At 33.4% G+C, this 23313-nt stretch overlaps 4 protein-coding genes and 1 long non-coding RNA gene across 5 annotated transcripts; 3 read left to right on the top strand and 2 right to left on the bottom strand.

The window, feature by feature from the left end:
• The first annotated feature begins 2519 nt into the window (after positions 1 to 2519).
• Positions 2520 to 3257, top strand: LOC147942262 (uncharacterized). The gene has a single exon (XM_087455993.1). The coding sequence runs from the start codon at positions 2520 to 2522 to the stop codon at positions 3255 to 3257; it is 738 nt and encodes a 245-aa protein (XP_087312119.1).
• Positions 3258 to 6783: 3526 nt separating this feature from the next.
• Positions 6784 to 9066, bottom strand: LOC104698702 (LOB domain-containing protein 25). The gene is made up of 2 exons (XM_087452963.1): positions 8925 to 9066; positions 6784 to 7483 (listed from the first exon to the last, which is right to left on the bottom strand). The coding sequence occupies exon 2, from the start codon at positions 7457 to 7459 to the stop codon at positions 7073 to 7075; it is 387 nt and encodes a 128-aa protein (XP_087309089.1). The 5' UTR covers positions 7460 to 7483; positions 8925 to 9066; the 3' UTR covers positions 6784 to 7072.
• Positions 9067 to 18416: 9350 nt separating this feature from the next.
• On the top strand, positions 18417 to 19638 carry LOC147942261 (uncharacterized). The gene is made up of 2 exons (XR_015558948.1): positions 18417 to 18909; positions 19002 to 19638. It is a non-coding gene; the product is annotated as an uncharacterized LOC147942261 (long non-coding RNA).
• LOC104790419 (uncharacterized) lies at positions 18881 to 22338 on the bottom strand. The gene is made up of 16 exons (XM_010516174.3): positions 22066 to 22338; positions 21839 to 21951; positions 21571 to 21679; positions 21426 to 21490; positions 21298 to 21336; positions 21109 to 21205; positions 20935 to 21025; positions 20782 to 20845; positions 20624 to 20700; positions 20435 to 20516; positions 20216 to 20295; positions 20030 to 20114; positions 19861 to 19929; positions 19702 to 19769; positions 19517 to 19565; positions 18881 to 19427 (listed from the first exon to the last, which is right to left on the bottom strand). Exons 1-16 carry the CDS (start codon positions 22130 to 22132, stop codon positions 19035 to 19037), a joined length of 1548 nt encoding a protein of 515 aa, XP_010514476.1. The 5' UTR covers positions 22133 to 22338; the 3' UTR covers positions 18881 to 19034.
• A 360-nt stretch (positions 22339 to 22698) lies between these two features.
• Positions 22699 to 23290, top strand: LOC104790418 (cyclin-dependent protein kinase inhibitor SMR7). The gene has a single exon (XM_010516173.2). The coding sequence runs from the start codon at positions 22848 to 22850 to the stop codon at positions 23160 to 23162; it is 315 nt and encodes a 104-aa protein (XP_010514475.1). The 5' UTR covers positions 22699 to 22847; the 3' UTR covers positions 23163 to 23290.
• The last annotated feature ends 23 nt before the right edge of the window (positions 23291 to 23313 follow it).

Below are 23313 nucleotides of genomic sequence, written 5' to 3'. Positions count from 1 at the left end.
GAACATCCACAATATTGGTTATTTTTGTGGGTGTTTTTAAATGTGTATCTTTAGGAAAAAAAGAATTTTTTTTAATGGGTATATTAAAAAAAACAGGTGTGGTGTCTCCCTAGACATTTTATTTATTTTTAATAAATAAAATAATAAAAATAAAGAAATAAAAATACAAAAACCTTAAATTCATGTTTACTTTTCTCACATTTTTTTAAAAAATGTATTACATAAAATATGTTCGATCAAATGTTAGTCTTGGCAGAATGTTTATTTGCTATTTATGACATATTTATTTGTTCTTCATAGAAAACTTCATTATTAGTTCTCGCACATTTATTTGTTGCTCATCGCATATTTATTTTATTTAATCATAGATTTGTTAATATATATTACAATAACGTATTGTTGATTTATTTTGGTTGGTTGCATCATTTATTTTGTATTTTTGCATTACCTATAAATTATACAAAATGATTTTATATCACTCAAAAAAATGATACTCACTTTGTTGATGCAAATAATTAACATCGTTTTATTATCAACAAATGCGAAGTATTTTTCTGTATCATATTAATAATGTCAATTATCAATAAATGATACTACATTTTCTATCAATTTGTAAAAATGATGTTATGATTTGCATCCATCATAATAATTGATGTCAATTATTTATAAGTGAATAGTATTGATGTTATTTGTAAAAAATAGTATCAATTTTGAAAAATGTTTTTAATAGTTGTATCATTTACAATAACTGATTTCTTATTTGTATCATTTCAGTTATCTGATTTGAAATATTACCATCACTTGTATATAATTGATGTGAAATTTACGTTAGTTTTACTAACTGATTCTTAAAATTGTGTCACTTCTAGAAAGCGATTTCAGAAATAGTTTTAATTTCATTTGTAAATTTATGTAAATAATCAACGTTATTTGCAAAATACATAAATTCAATATGAAATAGTTAATTAAACAAGAAACATACGTAAATTAATAATTAATATACTGGAAAGTAAATTATAAAAATCATCCTAATAGGTTTTGCAAATTCATAAAACAAAAATAAACAAAATTAGTTGCTAAGAAATTTTGATAAACTAATGTTGACCATGATCATTAGCTTCCGTTAAGACATCATCTTTTTCCTAAGAATAATAATAAAAAAAAAAAAAACAGATTATAGTTTATAATCTAAATAATTGGTATATATGAAATTAATATGTAAATACAATTTATCTAGGGGTTAGGTACATTTGATATGTCTACAAATGATGTAGTCAATGAATATCAAATTAGCATCGTGACTTAATTGACCGAACCATGATCCAAGTACGATTTAGAATCTCTAGTTGACGTATATATCTTCGTCGAAATGCATTATCACTTTACTCTCTTGTAATATATCCATACATCTTTAAATGATAACATTTTTCTTTTTATGATTCAATCAATAGTATTTTGTAGGAAAAAAATTCATATTAGTTTACCAATTCATAAAACAAATTTGTAAGTATATTAAAGAAATTAACTTTATTTATATCACCTATAAGTTGTATCTTCTATTTGAAACTTTTACATTCAGGAGCAAGTGCATGCACGAGGCGTAATATCAGTCCCGCCTCAATATTTTTTTAGATTCTAGGTGAACTAAATTTTTTGGACCTCTTTCACTATAAATTTTCACCTAGAATCAAACAAGGTAACACATACAATGGGTAGAACGACTTATGTATTAATGGTTCAATGCAAAATACTAAGAGTATAATTTTTATTTTGCTGTCCAAGAAACACAAGTCTAATTTTTAACTTGATCTAACTCTCAGGCTCAAAGAGTTTACTTGGCTAAGAAACACAACGCGGTATCTATTTTTCAGCATCATTTGAGACATAGAACTGACTTTTCAAAACATTTATCGAGACATAAATTCGACTTATGAAACTACGGATGTAGGCTCATTAAACGGGTAGGCTCTGGGGACATTTCAGTTTGGAATGATCCCTCGATTTCTGCCTAATCTCCGAAATCAGCACTATGCACTGGGTTGGCCCCCGACCCTTTGCTTCGAGTAAACTTTTTTTGTTGACAGGACTACTAATTCCTGGAATATGGCTTTGCTTTCGACTACTTTTGAGTCGGAAGATGTTGCCATTATTGTTGTTATACCTATCAGATCTCCGCATTCTCCGGATATGTTGGATTGGCATTTTACAAAATCAGGTGCATATTCGGTTAAGTCTGAATATAACATATTACGCCAAGGTTTATCGGGGATGACTACTTGTGGTCCGGATATCACACCACTCCAGGCTTTTGTCTGGAAGGTCTGGTGCCCTCCAAAAATACGGCACTTTTTATGGCAAGTTATTACAGGGTGTTTTGTCGTCACATCGAATCTACGACGACGAGGGATGAGTTGTGATGTTGAGTGTGCGCTCTGCGGTTCTCCGGTAGAGACCATTAATCATGCTCTTTAGAGTGTCCACCGGCGAGGCAAGTTTGGGCTTTATCTTCATTCCCAACAATGTCGGGTCTTTTTCCTTTAGGATCCATCTTTGCCAATATGGATTTCTTATTTTGGCGAGCACATCATGTCCCTGATCCGGAGGTGTATTCCTGGATATTGTGGTACATCTGGAAGGCTAGGAATGATAAAATCTTCTCTAACCTGGATTCAAATCCGCTTGCGCTTTTGCGTACGGCGAAGGATGAATCTAAGGATTGGTTCATGGCACAAGAGGATGAATTGGTTGACACTTTTCCCATTGTCTCACGTGCCAGACATGGCAGTGGGTGGGGTCAGGTGGCTGATAGCTCGGTAACGCGCTATCATTGTTTTATCGATGGTTCTTGGAAAGCGACAGACCAGTTTGCTGGTCGGGGGTTGTATTGTACGTCTCCAAGGGGCGACCCTCCTACTATGGGTGCATCCAACCTTCGCCGCATTCATACGCCTCTTCATGCCGAGATGGAAGCCTTTGTCTGGGCAATGCGATGTATGATTAACGTCGATAATCAGGATGTATTTTTTCTTACTAACTGCTCCGACTTGGTGAAGATGGTGTCTTCGCCGTCCGAGTGGCCCGCTTTCAAACCGTATCTTGAGGAGATTCAATTGGATAAAGAGGAGTTCAACTCGTTTTCCATAGCTCTAATTTTCCGCACTGAGAATGGTAAAGCAGATAATTTGGCACGCTGTGTTCGTTCAGTCTCACATCAGATTATCTATGTGAACAATGTTCCGTCCTATTGGCTTTTTTGAGTTAATTAGCTGTTGTTAAAAAAAAAACTGCTGATGAATCACCCAAAGTATATTGGACAACAGTTGACAAAGTTAACTCACCTTCCACTTGAGTCGTATGCGTTTAATGAATTCTAATCTGATTTGAGCACCGGTGGTTTCATTCACCGAAAGAAAATCGTTTAGAAACCCTAGACTAATTAGTACGTACGTAGTGGCCGCTTAGCCAAATACAAAATAAAATAAATTCCCAAAAATAAATTAATTCTCGCTTAGCCGAAAAATGGTATACGGATCTGAAAAATATTTATTGAAGATAATTACTTTTCATCAAATAGAAATATATTTTTTTCTTTTTAGGAAGTTTTATGAAACATATGTTAGAGATAAGACTGATTATTTCAGTGAGGGAAACGCAATTTCGGATTGTAACTATATAACTGATCATTTCTCTTTCACTAGTGCATAGTTTGCTGCCAACTTACTCTATGTGTGTATCCATGAAACAAATCACAAATAAATTTTCACGTTGTGTGATGTATACGTACGTCCATCGATGTTATTGCTTTAAAACTTTTTTACGTGTCTAGAATTCTAAAAAAAAATAATGATGGTTATGTTGTCATGAACTATGTTTATGTATTACCCCTTTTAGAACACGAGCACACCACTGTGGTGGCTTTGGCTAGTAGTTGTACACCCCTTTTTCCTTACAGACGTCTAATCAAAGAAAGAAGAAAAAGTAATCGAATCAATCAATTCCGACAGGAGAAAACGACGTCGTCCATAGAACAAGGCTTTTTCATTTGTTTCTGTTATTGGACCTTTCTATTTTGATTAGAAGCTATTGGGCGGTTTAGTGGTGTTCCACTGCTAGTTGATAACGATAGGACAAACTCTCCCTCTCTCTCTCACTCACTTTCTCTTGGTCTACAAACTGGCCCATTTAGGTTTTCTTTGTGTGTTCTTCCCCCTTTTTGTCGATGAGATTGATTTCAAACTTAGATTCAACCTGTGAAAAAGTTAAGTCTATGGCTTAAACTACAAAACAGTAGGTTTCTATGGATGGGGACATTAGTACAACAGATTCTCTGGATTATTATATGGCCACAATTCAAGTTCTTGAATATATAATTTGCAAAGTTTGATATATTGTAAGAAAAAGGTGTGACCCGTGTTACATTACTCAATTGCATAAAGATATAAGATATAGAAAAACTTTGAAATATATCGTTGTTTAGTTCTTCTTTGATTCAAATACATTACTGCCGGTTTGAAGCGCAAGTAAAGTGACACAAACTAATATACTCCATGTCACTCATGGCCATTATTTAGGTATATATAGGATGATAAAAGAAAATAAAAGTAAGAGAGATTTAAGGGAGAATGATGGAGATTGGAGGGAATAACCGAGGAAAAGTCTTCAGATGAGTACAATATGATATGATATATCACATGGCAAAACAATCATATTCCTGCAGTAGATAGTGATAGTGGTATAAATTAAAATAAATAAAAATGTTATTTAAAAAGAGTTTTGAAAAGATGAATGTACCTTTAGTTACTGTTTCTGAAACTGACTCATGTCTGAAGTCTGAACAAATCTTGAATCCCCGTGTCCTTATTGTCGACATGTAAATCCACGCATGGAAGTCAAAGAAATACAGACACATACATGTATGTATGTAGTATATTTATATTATTGCATTCACATATATAAGCATTGAGTATGTAATAATACCATTACACATTCGACTAGATCCGCGTTAAAATAGCTCAAATGATTCCTTTTAAAGTTTTCCGTCTCCAAACACAACTTATGTGATTAAGGAGTATTAAACCATAAACATGATGTGTCATCTGGTCTTTCTTTGCGCAACGGAAAGAGTTGTAGTTGTCTTGTTGTAACCAATGAGGCAATGATGAATGATGAACAGAGGAGTAGGAAAAAAAATTGGTAAAATAGTAGCGGGAAAAGAAAAAAAAACGGCAACAGGAATAAAAGGTTTAACATATAACGGTAAAAATTAAAAATGATAGAATAATTTAGAAAGATGAAAATGATTGATAGGAGATATATAGCAATATAAGTTTAATAATAGTATTGTTTTCATTGATAATAAAATGAACAGGGCAATTATTACTGCTGCTATAAAGAAGTATCAATCAAAAAATTTTGTTAAAAATATCGTTAGGCACTAATTATATATACTGTGTAAGAACACTTCACTTCGAATTAATCAAACATAGATCAGACGAAAATTCACGGAAACTAGTTTTATGAGTAATTTTTTTATCTACATGTATCTATAATTGATTGAATCCATGAACCAATATAGAGAATATGGTCAACAAGTATAGTAGTCTGCGTCGCTCTAAACCCGAGGAGTTCGTCCGAGTTTCGTTTGCCTCTTTTTTTTTTACAAAACCAAAGAAGTAAAAAAAAATATTTACTTTGTATGAGAACAAAAAAAATCACAATAAATTACAACGTTCGCATATTAGTATAATTTTAAATCATTTTAAATATATATATATATTATTATATTTTTTCATAGTGTTAGTTATAGTGATTTTTAAAATTTTACATCTTTGAGAATTGTAATAACAACATAATGAAACTGGAATTGGGAAAGATATATAAACCATAATTTTGAATGATATTTATATATCCGTGAAAACAAAATCAGCTTATAATCTTGAAAATTTGATTGTTTTCGAGAATGTGATTCACAGAAATAGGAATTGATTAAAAAGATTGTAACACTTTTTAAGTGTAGTCCAAAGACTCAAAGCTATATAGTATCCTTAGATACATAGTATCTAAAACTTTTGGTTTAACAAAGTATTTGGGTATCATAGTCAATCTTAAAAAAAAAAAACATTTACCAATCATTATCGATATATCTTAATTATTGAAAAGAAAATTTAGATTATTGTTTTTTCTTTCTTTTGACAAGATTAGTTGATTACTTGATTTGTATGTATATGTCCACATAGATATGTGGTTGTTAGTTCGCCGCCAAATGTGATGATAATAAGAAAAGAAGAAAAAAACAAAAGGATCGACTTTAAAAAGAGATTCCCTATGAAGACATGTGCCTAAATAATTTGATGTTTTTAGTAATCGAAATTAATAATTTAAACAGTTTCTCAAGTCGACAAATCTATAAAAATCATCTCATTGAATATCAGCAACTTTATGTTTCTGACCAATGACTAGTGTGTGTAATCAAACAACCAATTATTAGCCTACATTTCTATGAGTCTATTAGAAATTGTCGACATGAATATTTATTCTTTTGCAATATCATACTAATTCAATATTAATATTGCATCATTGGCATAAATATCACAATCGTTAAATGTAAATTATAAAATGCTAACGATGAAATATGTGTCTACGTACACCCTTATTTCCTATCCTGCTTACAGTGAAAAGATTTAGTTTAATCGAAATGGTTGGTCGAAGTTAGACAGCACATTAAGCCAAGCATAATGAGGCCACATGCGGGAGCAAGATCAAGTTAAGGAGAGATAGGAGCAATTAAACAAAGAGCTAGTTATTGCTTAAGTCACATCATAAAAAATATTTCTTGACCTCCCATGAAAGAAAATTACAAGTTAAATTACACATACTCATAATTTATATACATGCAAACATACATACACAATTACACATACATACATGCATGTCCCCATATAGACATATATACATACGAAGATATCCTCATCACTTCCATCACATCAACCATCCACTCTCTCTCTTTATACATGTCCGCCGCTAAGTCTCTCAAAGAGTGATGATGGTTAATATATCAACCCCCGTTGACCATTCAACCTCTGCGCCCACCATAGGCTGACGTCGTTTCACCACCAAGACAACCAGCGTACCTCATGAGATCAGCATTTGTCTCCTCTAGTTCCCTTTGCAACCTCAAGACCTGTCTCTGGAGCACCGAGATCGCTCCAACGCAGCCATACACTGGATCTTTAAGCCTTGCCTCCGCCTCGTAAGCCAGCGAGTTCACCGCATCTTCCCGCTGATGCGGGGCCACTTCTTGAAGGATCTTGCTCACATTACTTGCCCCGAATATCCGGTGGACGTTCGCAAACTTTGTCGGTTCCTCCGGCGGAAAATAGGGTGCGAATACGCAATCTGATGTGCACTTACGCCGGAGGAATTTGCATGCTGCACACGGTGAATTTGTGTAGTTCGACATATATGTGTATATAATCCCCTGATTCTTCAGTTGCAAAAATGAAACAAAACGATTTAATCACATACGATTGATATTAACTTTGATCCACACTGATATTGTAATTCTCTAGAGTCTCTTCTCCTTGTAAATACATCAATATATACATTTTCAACAATATGTCACATATACTTCTATGTACACATTATAAAAAATTATATTTTCGAAATTTTGCTTTCTATTTTGTACTCGTAACTAGCAATAGTTGTCTCATCATCATCAAAACAATTGGTTACAAGACGTACGATGTTCTTTAGTCTTTTTATCCTCAAAATTCATTATATATCGTAAGAATGGTAATTAAATAGAAATATTAGTATCATCATCAATATAACTAGTTACGAACGTATGATGTTCCTATCTTCTTATCCTTAATTAAGTGTCATCATTCGTAGTGTTCGTACTGCATTGAAAGATGTTACCATTTAAATATGTATCTCAACTATATCTCAAACAAATATACACAGAAGTCCAAGACACTGAGACTAATCTGTAATTAATACTTAACATAATATATATAAGGTTGGGACACTGAGACTAATCCGTAATCAATACTTAACATACTATACATGTGTATGCACAATATATGTGAAATCTAAGTTTGGTGAATCTAACACACAATAAGATTAATCATGAGACGTTATATAACTGATTGTTTAGCAAAATTACACATAAGAAAATAAACGTCCATTCATTCTCTAAAAGTATGTGAAGAAAATGGATGTTGCTATATTAGATGTGAATTGAAGGTAAGTCAAAATGGTTTGGCATAAGACAAGAAAACAATTTGTTCATTAGGAATTTGACATTCATTTCAAATGTTAAATTTTGCATAAGAATCTTAAGAAGGTGGTATATGTACATATACATTCATTTCAAATGTTAAATTTTTTCAAACAACATAGCGTTTTTATGTGCCATCAAATTTAGTAAAAAAAACCAATTGAAAGTCGGAAAAAAATCTTTCAATAAAAATTTTCGTTAAACGCGAAGATAGAAATAAAATACTATTGACCATACATTTTTGTTCTTGGCATTTAGTTTAGCAGATTTCCTGATTTTATCCTCACAGCACTCTCTGTCTCTCTGACTCTGAGTTCTCCACATATATTCAACAAGTATATATATATAGCCTTAAAATCTCGAATCTATGACCGAGTTACATATATAGCTTTATTAAATCTTTAAGCGTCTGTGTCAGTATGCTACCTTCACTATATATAAGCTAAGAAGTCACAAAATCTATATCCATGTTAATATTATAACGTAAATTAAGGTTGCGACCATATAATAACTTGGAAGTTGAAGATCCAAACTCTCTAAGTTTATATAACCAACCAACGTAGAAGTAAAAGTGTATATACATATATCTATATTGTTAATGTTTATGAATTGGCTGCGTAGAATGAAAGAAGAGTCTTGGTCTTACCTTTGAATGGAGCAACGAGAAAATTTCTATCCCTGATATCTTCTTGAAAACGTTTGATCTTCTTTGTTTCTCTCTTGGGTATTAATTATTAGAAGGGGAATGAAAAATTCTCAAGAGGATTTGCAATTTTTGGGATTCTTTTTGTTGTTTTCAGAGAGGAAACCCTAGTTGGAGACAAAGAGGAGTCTCTCTAAGGGGAAAGTTAGAAAGATAAAGAGGAGGCATTAGTTAGAGATTTAGAGAGAGAGAGGGAGAGGCAAAAGGCATTTTTGGTGGTATGAGAAAGAGAAAGAAGATGAATATAATGAAATTGCAAAAAGACAAATTGGCCTCAATTAATTGAGGACCTAAAATAGTGAATTAAAAAGGAGTATATATCTATTTGAACAAAAAAAAAAAAAATTAAAGAGTATCTCTGACGGTGGCAAATTTTACTCCATTCTTTCTTTCAGCAAATAATAATATATGACATACTTTTCACAAAATTATAAGAAAATATTATCTTAACACATCGGTTACATTAATATCTATATATACATTTTTGAAATACATTTTAGGTTCTACTCTTTTATTTATATTTATTTACAAAGTTACTCCATAAAATATTTCCAAAAATAACATTATTTCAGATTTTGTTTCTTAAAAATTTCACATACCATTCTAACTAAAAAGATACAACAGAATCAATATGGAAACCAAAATTATGATATATTTAACCACACTTTCTATTGTGTATTGAAGATATCTCTGAATTATTTGCAAACAAATAAAACAACAATTTGATTCCTATTTTGTTTTCCAAAACCTGTGAGCTTTTCGATTCTTAATATAAAAATAACTTCGATTCACATTTATTTAAATATTATAATTAATATTTATAACTTAATAAAATTTTAAATATTACGAATATGTAAAATTAAAATTTTTTAAAATATTATATAATATGGTTATATAGTAAATGAGTTATAAAAAAGAGATGTTGAAATTAATAAAATTTCATTAAATTTGTGTTAACACGAGTTAAATCTTTATTTTATTATTTGTCAACACTATTAATATTAGAATATTTAACATATAAAAATTAAGTTGATTTAACTAGAATTGTGTAAAATAATTAAATCATTATAAAAAATGTGACTTAATCATAGCGTATAAATGACTTACTATGTATTTAGATCTCTTATTTTTGTTATAATAATTAAAAATCAAAATAGAATTTCAAACACTAAACAAAACAAACAAATGATCATGAAGTATGTTGCGGGTTAAAAAATTAATATAAACATTCAACCGCACAAACGGTCGGGAAATTTAATTATTCCTCTATTTGGAAAACATCTAATATTTAACAAACAAATAAAATATAAAATATAAATAATAATAAAAACTATATGCACGCGGTGTACCGCGGGTTAAAATCTAGTGATAGTGTAAATAAGTATACACTTTCAAGTTTTCAAAATATGGTAATACTTCCGGTCCCTAAAAGAGAGTTTTTTTTTTTCAATTTTATCTACAAAAGAAATAATTTTAAATACATTTTTAACTAATTAATGTTAATATTTTTAAAACTTCAAGAAAGTATTAGAAAAATAAGATATTTTTATCACAAAAAGGTTGTATTCATTATTTATTTTTTTGAGTGAAAACTCCTAAACATCAATATGAGGGGGAGTACATTCGTCAAAGGTGTGTCGGAATCAAATTGGAATAGCCCTTATAGGACCATATTAATTTTACTAAGAAATCAACGAGGAACCCAATGATAAAATCTAAATTAGCCATTAGCTAACAAATGAGGAAACATAATGTCTAATAATATGATGCATTCTTGAATGAAAACGAAAACTTGTATAGAGAGCTCTTCACATTCGTGTACAATTTTTTAATTTACCTTTTGACCTTTCACGATTTATTAGGACCGTAAGAAAAAGTACTGTTTGTGAAGTCTTTGGTCCACTTCTTAATATATTGTTTTCATTTAAATTTCAGAAGGTTTAGGATACAAACTTACAAAGACATCAGAACTATTGAGGATCTGAGCAAATCCGACATGTGTACTGTCGTTTTGCTTGATTAAATTTAACTGTTAACATATAACCCCTCTTGATTTTACTGTTTATATTTCTTTAAAAAAAATTAATATTAACTTTTACATTTTTAATTAATTAATTATTTGTTGTGTTCATTCAAATTTTTGGCATACCTGATGGTTGAGCCACATGCTTAAATCCAAATAAATTAATTTTAGTAATAAACCAAAATTTTCTGAAAACAAATTCTTCTTAAACTATACTGTCATTATCACTATAAAACAATTGGGAATTTATTCTTTAAAATACATCAAAATCAGTATTTTATATAAACACCATTGAATTTACGTGTTTGTGTTATATGGTTTTAGTTTGGTAAATTCAATGACCAATGACATATCTTATTATATAAAGTTGGGTTTTGAAAGTTAGTCATTAACAATATTTTAACATGTGTCAAGTTATCAATCTGAGATTTTGATATGTGTAAATATTTAATAGGAAGAATTTGATTACAACAAAAAGAAAATATTTTGTTTTAAAAAATATTAATAAAGTAAAAAGATAATTATAAAAAAAATTCAGAATTTAGGAAAAAAACAAAGTTTTTTAAAATAATTATAAGGAGATTATATATATATATATATATATATATATATATTTCATAAAATTTGAAATTATAATATTATTTACTTATTTTTTATTTTAAGTGATTAATTATTTAAAAAAAAATAGAAAAAAGGATTAAGGAAAATATATTTTTAATTATTAATTCTAATTTTGTACTCACTTCTATATAATCAAAGATCGCCTCATATTTAAATAATTTTTCCAAAAACATTGCTTTCAAATTTGTTTAATTGGGAATATATTTTAATGGGAAGATAAATTTTTCTTATTTTCTTAAACCAAAATTTTGTACTACTTTCTCCTTTTTCAGTTGGGAGTAGGTAAGATTAATATGTTGACTAAAAAAAGATTAATATATGAGTCTTCTTTTTCTAATATTGTATTTTAAAATTTATTGTAGTATTTTTAGATTGTTTTAATTTATATTTTAATCTTTGAATTATTTGGGATTCATATATTAACATGCTTATAATTTTCTATTATTTCTTTAATTGTGTCAATTTAATTTTCTTTCAATTTGTCAACCTTGATTGGTTGGTCATAAACCCTTCTTTTTTTTTGCAAACATAATTGTTACCATTATTCATTCAATCCCAAAGGGAGATAACGAATAGAAGCTTATCAACCTAATGAATTGATAAATAGGCTAATCAAACACAAGCGTAAAACAAACATAGATAGATAGATTGGAAAAAAAAAATCGTTATTGATAGATCCATAGGAGCTCAAAGACTCTGACACCCTGGTTTGCGCAAATGTTTAAAAGAATTGATTTAGCCACATACGTCACCAAAATGCACTTATTTTTTCAGTCAAGGGTCTTGAGAGAACTTCATGATGGGTGACCTTTCTGGAAGTGATTGTCGAAATTGTGCGAGTGAGGACAAAACACAAGAAAATATCATTTGTTGATTTGTAAGGTCGGTAATCAAGTTTTTAAAGACTTCCAGACGTAACAAACCGGCCATCAAATATGGATTGGTCCACAAGCCGGGAATAGATGTAGGGCCCACTTGGGAAGGTGGGCCCATGGACTGATAGTAGACATGGGTTCACTAAACAACGTAGAGGTTGAAGCGTTATAGAGACAGAGGCTACATCATGGTGTGTCAAAGACACTTCCACGAATACATTGAGAAATTTAGCATTGGTTACTAGCAAAAGATTTTGTGACGATTGAAAAAAGTTTTAACGTTTATTGGTCGTCGGAGCAAGCTATTTTGAGATAGCAAAAAAACGTGAACATTTTCTCACCTTGATTGGTTGGTCATAAACCCTTTTTTTTTTTTGCAAACATAATTGTTACCATTATTCATTCAATCCCAAAGGGAGATAACGAATAGAAGCTTATCAACCTAATGAATTGATAAATAGGCTAATCAAACACAAGCGTAAAACAAACATAGATAGATAGATTGGAAAAAAAAATCGTTATTGATAGATCCACAGGAGCTCAAAGACTCTGACACCCTGGTTTGCGCAAATGTTTAAAAGAATTGATTTAGCCACATACGTTACCAAAATGCACTTATTTTTTCAGTCAAGGGTCTTGAGAGAACTTCATGATGGGTGACCTTTCTGGAAATGATTGTCGAAATTGTGCGAGTAAGGACAAAACACAAGAAAATATCATTTGTTGATTTGTAAGGTCGGTAATCAAGTTTTTAAAGACTTCCAGACGTAACAAACCGGCCATCAAATATGGGTTGGTCCACAAGCCGGGAATAGATGTAGGGCCCACTTGGGAATGTGGGCTCATGGACTGATAGTAGACATGGGCTCACTAAACAATGTGGAGGTTGAAGCGTTATAGAGACAGAGGCTACATCATGGTGTGTCAAAGACACTTCCACGAATACATTGAGAAATTTAGCATTGGTTATTAGCAAAAGATTTTGTGACGATTGAAAAAGGTTTTGATGTTTATTGGTCGTCGGAGCAAGTTATTTTGAGATAGCAAAAAGACGTGAACATTTTCTCTCCACACAGGATGAGGGCAGAGCCGAGATTTTTTCTCTGGTGGAGAAGGTTGGACACAAGGTTATCTACCCAACAGAGGAAGGTGGAGGAGGTTGGACGCAAGGTTATCTCTCCAAGAAAGGAAGACGGAGCCAAGGTTCTCTCCATGGTGGAGGAAGTGGGACGCAAGGTTCTCTTCATAAGGAATGAGGGCGGAGCCGAGGTTTTTTCCATGGCGGTCATAATTATTGTGATGATACATCATTGATTAGTATATTATGTTATCTATAAACACATTAAGCCAACTATTTTACTTTCACTTTGGCATAGTTACTATCACGAATACATTGGGAAATTTAACATTAGTTACTATTAAAAGATTTTTTTGTGAAGTTAGAAATTTTTTTTTACTTTCATTGGTTGTCGGAACAAGCCATTTTGAGATACCAAAAAGACGTGAACATATTTTCTCCACATAGGAGGAGGGCAGAGCCGAGGTTCTCCCTATGGTAGAGAAGGTTGGACACAAAGTTATCTCTGCAATGGAGGAAGGTGGAGGAGATTGGACGCAAGGTTATATCTCCTGGGGAGAAAGGCGGAGCCAATTTTTCTCCATGGTAGAGGAGGTTGGATGCAAGATTCTCTTCATAAGGGATGAAGGCGGAGCCGATGTTTTCTCCAAGGCGGTCATACATTATTGTGATTATACATCATTGATTAGTATATTATGTAATATATTTTTTATTCAAAATTATTTTTGAGCCAATAATTTTAGTAATAAAAAAACTATGCAGAAGTGAAAGTAATATATTTGGCTTAATGTGTTTATATAGACAGTTTATAGATGGTGATAAAGAATATTTTTGTAACATACAAAAGTACATTTAGGTATAAAAATATACTTTTAATAGTAATATACATAAAAAAATTGTAAATAAATATAAATAAGTGTATTATAACAAAAATAAAATTTATATATAATATACAACAATTTTTAATAAATTTAATTTTATTTATAAAACTTTAAATCCGCACATCGGGTGGTCTTTATCTAGTTGTTTATGAAAAAAAAAAAGGAGTATTGTTTCTTCGATAAATATTGATCATTGTGTGTACATAAGGTTGTAGTTTGATTATGGAATTTATATTCCTATATGTTTGGCGAAGCAATGTGACAATGTGCATAATGTTACTCAGCTAGATGACAACCCCAATCATTTAAACAAATTAAAACCTAAAAGATATACCAAACAAAGTAATTGATATATATCCTTTTTAATCTAAGTGCTTTTAATAACCTACAAAAAAAAATGATAAGTGATGTATGCATTATTGTTTCCATAAACATATATATGCTTCAAAGCGCAATATTTGGTATAGGATGTGCGTCGATTATACCAATGATTAGAGAAGATAATCAATCATTGGCAAGCATTACTTTACGTATTTTGTTTTCTTTACGTATTTCCTGATTAGATTTCATGTGTATACAGATATGCACATAGCTATACAAGAAAGTATGAAATAATATGAAATTGAAGAAATTATGAAAAAAAAAATTCAGATCGAAAACAATAAAGAAGAAGCACTTGAATACAAAAATATCCCTATACATCTAAAATTGGGCCTTGGCGAATAAAAAATATAGTAATCTCTTATCGTGGTAAACTGGTAATATACAATAAGCTAATTAATGTGGGTCAATATAATGTGTGCGCTAATTAATTATGTAATTCATTTAAAAACATTTCATGTATATATGCATGCACCTAGAGGTCATCCTAATAAAACTTGAAGTCGGTATGCTTTGCTAAAGAATTATATATCAATTGGACAATTGGGATAAGATGCATGATACACTTCTTGCTCGATTCTGACCTTATCTTTTGTTTTTCTCTTATTTATAATCTGGTTATATGTATAAGAAAACTAACTAAATTGTTAAAATGTTAGTAAATATGGCATATACTACTTAATAATTTATATATCTTGCTTGATCTCAAGTTAGTATAAACCCTTAAACCAAGGTGTACTTATGATTTAGTAATCATAGGTTGGGACTTTGTGGATTGGTTGTTGAAGAAATGTATAATACGGAAATATTGTTGACGAAATTATTGCAAGTCAAGTGTTTAGTATGGTCACAAACAATCATTACATTATGCACAATTATTTGATCAAAATTTGTTTTATTAATAATGCACCTGTTCCTTTTTTTTTGTTTTTTGTTGTTGTTAAACACCTTTTTATGATTACATCATGATATACATATACGTCGAACCCATTAGATACGGTTAGTTTTAATTAGTGGTTTTTTTTTGTCAACAGCATACAATATTGGCTTAAACCCAATGAGACGGAACATCGTTTACATATGTAATAAAATGTGGTTCGGAACGAACTCGTCGTGCCAGATTATCTGTTTTACCATTCTGCGTGCGAGGAATGAAAATCAGCGAGAAGGATGTGAATTCCTCTTATCTTCCTAAATGTTCTCCAAATAAGTCGCGAACGCTGGCCACTCTGAAGGTGAAGACACCATCTTCACTAAGTCGGAGCAATTGGTAAGGAAAACAACATCCTGATTATCCGCTCCAATCATGCAACGCATCACCCAAACAAGGGCTTCGACCTCTGCATGAAACAGGGAGAGACTACGACGAAGATTAGCTGCTCCCATAGTGGGAGTCCCCCCAAAGGAGGATAACAAAACCAAGCTCGGCCTGCATATGGATCAGTCACTTTCCAAGAGCCATCTACAAAACATAAGTAACCTATATGATCCCTATCCCTCATAAAGCCGCTACCACCTCCAGGAAATATCCTTGGGACCGTAGGTGTAGGCTCTGCCACATCCTCTAATAGTGCCAAAAACCAAGCCTTGGACTCATCCTCCGCTATCCTCAATATTGCTTCTGGGTTTGGATCCAGGTTACTAAAAAGATTATCATTTCGGGCCTTCCAAAGATACCACAAAAGCCATGGATAAATCTTTGGGGTAGGTGTCTCTGAGAAACCGCCAAAAAAGAAAATCCATATTAGTATAAACCGACTATGAAGGGAAAACCCCTGGTCGTGTCGGAAACTGAGATAAGGCCCACACCGCGTGTTGGCGGACACTCAAACAGAACATGGTTAATGGTCTCCTCTGGAGCTCCACAGAGCGCACATTGAGTATCACAACCCAACCCTTGCTTCTGGAGATTAGTGGAGACTGCCACACAACCGGTGATCGCTTGCCACATAAAATGACGAACTTTAGGAGGACACCTAATGGTCCAAACAAAAGCCTGCAATTGTGTAATATGAGGACCAATGACTTTCCCACCTGAGTCGTGCACCTTTTGTTGTTGTAAAATATTGTAAACAGATTTGAGTGTATATTTACCCGTCTTTGTGAAATGCCAGCCCAACAAGTCTGGCGAATACGACCGTCCAATAGGTAAGGCCGAAATGATGGCGAAATCTTCCGGCACAAAAGTGACTGTAAGCTGAGCCATGTTCCAGGAATTGGTGTTCCTGTCAACGAAGGATTTAACTTGAAGCATAGGGTCTAAAATAAATCCATTGCTAAATGTTGGTCTCGGGGATTGGGCAGGGATCCAGGGATCATTCCAAACAGAAATCGAATCACCGGATCCTACCCGTTTCATGAGTCCTTTATGAACCAGAGAGCGAGCAGAAACCATACTCCGCCAACCATAAAATGGTGGGTAAGACTTTATTGGATCCAAAGGATCTGAATGTCTATACTAACGACCTTTAAAAACCCGAGCGAATAGAGAATCCGGTACTGTAATCAACCGCCAAACTTGCTTGGCCAGCAACACAGTATTACACTCATCCAAACAACAAAACCCCAGTCCCTCGTCCAGCTTACTGAGACATAATTTATCCCAAGCCACCCAATGTAACCCCCGCGACTCCCAGGATGAACTCCACCAAAAATTGGAAATCGCAGTAGTTAACTTCCACGTGACTGTTTTTGGAAGCCGTAAACATGACATCACAAAGGTACGGACAGCTGTGGCCACCGACTTTATCATCACCTCTTTCCCACTTTTGGACAAAAGTCGAGCCGGCCACCCACCAGCTCACGCTTGTAATCTTTCGTGGACAAAGGAGAAGATTTTCGTACCACCAAGTGTCGTGATCCCGAGAACCCCTTTAAGCTCTTCGCGAAGGGTGGCGTCTACCGTGTGACCAAATTAAATAGATGATTTCTGAAAATTAATCAATGATTGTCAATCTTATTTTTTCCAAACTCTCTAGAATACCTAAGTATGAGCTCATACCACCAAGTATCGTGATCGCGAGAACTCCTTTAAGCTCTTCGCGAAGGGTGGCGTCTACCGTGTGACCAAATTAAATAGATGATTTCTGAAAATTAATTAACGATTGTCAATCTTATTTCTTACAAAAATTATTCCATTTCTCTTTTTAAAAATTATTTGCACCTTTTAACAAATTTAAAACTGCAATTGAAAAAACAGCAATGGAAAACTAAATTAATTTTTTCTTTCATTTATTTTCTAACATGTTTGGATGACCTTATCGTTTCATTGTTACGTCATAAAGTTTTCTGTAACATGTTTTTTATGTAAGGTCTAGTTCGTAATTCGAATTTAGAGTTTTTTTTTTTGTTAGAACGTCATACGTCCACAAAAAAAAAAGTACATATAGTTAAAAAAGAAATTCATTACTTCATTACTTACAGTAAACTGAATAGCAAACTGGAATGATGAAAATATTGATTTAGTCTTATGGCCATTTGCTTTAAAAAAAAAAGATCTGGTTTTGGTTTTTGTCGGTTACCTAATCTAATCGTTTTGAGGACTACATGATATTGTTCACTATCAGCTCATCTGGCAACTCTCATGCATGTATATTCAAAACACTATCATCTAACTAATAGGATTGTGGCGCTTTATAGAAGGAAATGGAGAAGTACTACTAGGTACTCTTTAGAACCATTAGCCAAGAAGGTTGAGGATGGTGTGGGTATTGCAGCAAAATGTGTGATATCATCTTGATTCTTGAGGGTTGTGATGCATAAATGAAGGATAAAATTATGGCCGAGTTAGATTATACTATGGAGTGCCTAATTAGTCTTTTTCAGGTAATGATTTTGGCGTACTGTGATGTGGGAAATTAGTCACTTTCAAGGCAACGATATTGGCACTATCATACACAGGTATGAAAGGGTGCGTCGTCTATTTTTGTGGGAGTATTTATAGTGATCTATGTGCAGTTGAGTTTGAGGATGAGAAGGCTAAACGAGCACTGAAAGAAGCACAGACTGATGTCGCCCAAGGACTAACGAATACAAATCTCTTCATGGATGCTTTGAGCATTAACAAATGGTAAAAGTATTCTAATACTTTCTGATATACTTCATACAAAACTTTCAGATATCAACCCAAATCTAATAAGGCTTACAATTTCTGTACAACAGGCTTTGAAAAGAGAATCAAAGAAGAGATTAAGGTTAGGGAGTGACAAGAAAATAATCTCTAATGGTTCGCCTTTTGACTGAGGAAGGAGGGTTTAGTACAGAGGATGGACTGTTGAATGTGGTTTCTGGTGTTCTCTCGCATATTGTATCTTCTTCTGATGATGATGATAACGATGACAATGATGATGATGAAGATGTTTTCTTCTTCTTAGACTCTGGAGTTCCAATGATAGGCATTGACTGATTATCATCTGATGATGATGATAATAGTGAATGCTTTTGTGGACTCTCAGCTTCTCTGTTCATCTCAAGTATTTCTTTGGCTTCACTATTTGACAATGCGGTCACTCTGCGTTTGACTCTAGGCGCAGATGCTGTTGAGTTTGCGTTCGAACAGCGGTTGTTCTCTATGTTCCACAGTCGTACCTAATTATGAACAGATATGAAGAAGTCAGTAAAAAGGCTAAACATCCTAACCTTTTGCTTGTATCAACATATATGAAATGTTTTGTTACCGTGAAATCATCTGAAGCTGTTGCTACTTTCCCAATCTCTGATGGTGACCTGCACAAGAGATTTGGCACCAGTTTAGTTATTAGCTAGTTGGAAGCAGTGAATAAAGAATTAAGTTTTCATTGTTTCTTATTGTTGAAATGATTGATTCAAGAAAGAAAGAAGAGGGTCGGTTAAGTGGATTTACCAATCTACTGCAGTAACTTCAAAGTCGTGGCCTTTTAAGAGTGTAGGATCTACGTGAGGCTTGTTGACCTGAAATTTTTAATGGTTACTTAAGCATACTAAGTCTTGAAACAATTGATTTGTTAGAGAATGTTCAAACTAAGTGACAAAGGATTCAAACCTGCCATATGTAAGCGTTTCCATCGCTTGAACCGCTCAAAACATATTCACCATCAGGACTAATCATTGTCTGCAGAGCAATATTGAGATAGTGAGTGAGCAGGTGAAAATATGTTGTATAAGTAAATCAATTGTGTGATTGAAGGGAAAATTGTGAAGGAGGCATTTACCCTTACGAAAAAAGAATCTATTCGGCAGCCAGAGAAATATTGTACAGGTCCTTTGTCAAGCTGCAGCGTGTTGTATAAATAGATTCTGCAACAGATTGATGAAATAGAGAGAAATTGTTAAGTTAAAGCTGGAATGTTTGACGAAAACTCTCTCACTAAGAGAAGTTAGAGTCATAAAAATCAAACCTATTGTCCTTGCATGATGCTGTGAGAAGGGTTCCACTTGAGCCCTGAGACAAGGATACTATGCCATGTAATCCTTTTTCCTGAACAAATTAAAAAAGAAAAAGAAAAAACAGGATAAAGATTAGCCTAATTCATCCCTTCAGTCAGATTGAGGGTTAAGCCCATTCAGAACAAATATGTGATCTTATCTCAGACTAGTAAAAAGGCAGCTTAGCTTACCTTAGTGTGTGTTGGGTCTGACTGTGGAGATGCTTGAGCAAAAGGAACTTTCAGCTTTCTTGTGTCCCAAAATTTCAAGGCACTAAAAGAATGGCAGAAAAAGAAAAACAAAGATGTAAACAATATTCCTATGTGCTTTAAAGAGTAGCACTAGCTTTATATGAACCCACTACAATGTTGTGCAAGTACCTATCAGGTGCTCCAGCAGTGGCAATTGTGATCTCGTCCTTGAGATAAAGCACAGAGGTAATACTTGATGAAGCAGCCTGAAAACATGAAGCCAATAAGCAGAGAAGATAGGAGAAACAGATTAGAAGGGAAGAGTCACAAATGAGCGGATGGAAAACCTTGCGACGTCTGATTCGTTTTGAAAGAGGGGATAAATGAGCTCCTTTAACCATGTCAGTAGAGCTGTATGAAGACCAGAAAAACAATCAAGATGGTTTTAAAGAAGAAAAAGAAACAAAACTGATCTTCACAGTCAAGTTTAGAGGATTTACTTGATACAATGTTCCTCTTTGTAAGAACTACTTCTACATCTTAAATCCCATAGCGCAAAACATCCATCTCTTGAACCAGATACAAGAAGATCTACAAGCAGCAAGAGTAAGAGTCATATCTTGACAAAATTTATCAAATAGTAAAACAAAAAGAGATATATGGAAGAAACAAACCAGAATTAGTGGGATGTGGACACATTGATTTCACAGTTCCTGTATGTCCTATAAGAACTCCAGTACACTTATTCTCCTCTACATCCCACACTTTAATCTACATTCAAGCGTATGCAAATGTCAGTGTCACAATGTTTGTTCTCACAAACTAGTCAATTAAATAAACATTGAGTCACCACCACTACTTACAGTTTGATCACCAGAAGCAGTCAGAAGACAACTATCTCCCTGCAACAAATTTACAAATGAGTAAACATCAAATGAGCTCCACTTAGTTTAATTAAAGATTCAGAAAATTAAAACGGAATATAACGCACCTTGATCCAAGAAATGTCAAACACAGCATTATAATGAGCAATCCAATCACGAAACCTAGCTTTCTCTACACATTGTAAACAAACACAAATCAGTATTCTATTAAGCTCCGGAAAAATTAGGGTTTTAACAGAGACGAGACGAGACCTGTATTCTCTTGATGAGTTGCAGAAGAGGCAAACTTCTTACTGGAATTAAACATGCTCACATGACCATCTTCATCTGATACTGCAAATAATTGAGAATTCCGGCTAGTCTGTAAACGTTTTAAACAAAATCGTTAATCCTAAATCACAAAACGACCATAGTTTGATCTAGGATTGGAGCTAGATCTAATAATTTGCATAATAACTAGATCTAGGATTGGAGCTAGCTACATTGAGAAATCAAACTTGAAGCAGAATTAGGACCGTACCTTGCAAAACGAAACAGCCAACGGCGGAGTTCGAATCCCGTCGTGTTCTACCGAAACGCCGGTGAATTCTCTGCAAGTCAGCTCAGAATCTGGGAAGAACGGTCGCTTCCGTACTGGAAACCAAAAAAAAAAGTTCAATCAGAACAATCTAAAGAGGGTGAAACTCAGATATACACAAGAAAACACCAACAGAAGCACGAATTTGTATGTAAAATGTAAGAATATACCTCGAAAGCCGTTGAGTTCTCTGAGTCCAATGTCGACGAAGACGGATCTAGATCTGGAGGATTCCATCGGAGAGTCTCTGATGTGCAATCGAGAGAGAGAAGCGGCGGAGGAGAAATGAGGTTATGGTTAGATATTTCCCGGTGGAGCCGAAGTTTATTATCTCTGAATACGGAGCGGGATACTGGAATTTTGTGGGCGGTGTGTGTCTCTCATCTCACGCGGGAAAATTAATTTTTTCCCCAAAATCGAAATATTTTTCGTTTGACCTCTACACGCAGAGAGAATGAAGAAAGACTTTAAAAGGTTTTTCCCATAAGGCCCAAATATGCTGGCCCATTTATTTTTAGTTTGAGAGGATTGATTACCAAATGAATGACTCGGCTAGAACCGATAACCGAACTGAACCAAATGTTTTTTTCAATTAATTTCAGTAGCGTTTTCGAGAAAACCAAAAAAAAAAAAACTGATTAACCGAACCGTACAGAATAAACCGAAGTTTTCCCGCGCAAAAAAAACACATAATCAATTTCCAATTTTAACCTTTCCTCTACTTACACCTAATCTTCTTCTGAAAGCTTCGTTCTCTATTAAATTTCTTGGGAAGCAACCAAATTGCAATGCCAAACAAACTCGTCTCTAAAGAGTACCAATCCTCTTCTAATTGGAAAAATATCTCTCTTTTTTTTCCTTTCTCTTTTCTTGTTTCTTCATCTTTTTTGTTGATTTCAAAACTTTGTAAGACTGTCTCTCCTTTTTGTTTCAATCTTTGTTTTTTATATAAATGGGAATATCGAAGAAACATCAAGTTGGCAGAGGATTAGACACCGATGGGGAAAAGTGGGTGTTCGCCGAAATTTCGATTCGGGAGTCACTGAAGCCGGTGAAGACGAAACTCAAAAAGACAGAGAGAGAATCAATTTCAGCTGAAGAAATTTGTGTCACTCCCACGAGGAAAGAATCAACAATTTCGGAGAAACTGAAATGTCCCGCTGCTCCTAGGAAACGTCGACCGGTGTTGAAGTGTCGGAGCAATGTTCGTATAGAGTACTTTGTGCCTCCTTCAGATTTGGAGTCGGTGTTTATACAACGCCGTTAATGTAAGAAAAAAAAAAAGACTACTAAAGAGTTCTAAGTTTGGTTTTATTTGTTTTTCCTTATGTGCTCAAGTCATTTTTTGACTTCCTCTTATGTTTGGTTTGGTACAAAAGCATTTTACTCTTTTTATGTTTCACATGTCTATAAGCGTT

Source organism: Camelina sativa, chromosome 6, assembly GCF_030686135.1.
Source record: "Camelina sativa cultivar CO46 ecotype springtype chromosome 6, ASM3068613v1".
Lineage (NCBI taxonomy): Eukaryota > Viridiplantae > Streptophyta > Magnoliopsida > Brassicales > Brassicaceae > Camelina > Camelina sativa.
Note: the sequence above shows the minus strand (reverse complement) of the source record. Positions and strands in the feature narration are given on the sequence as shown.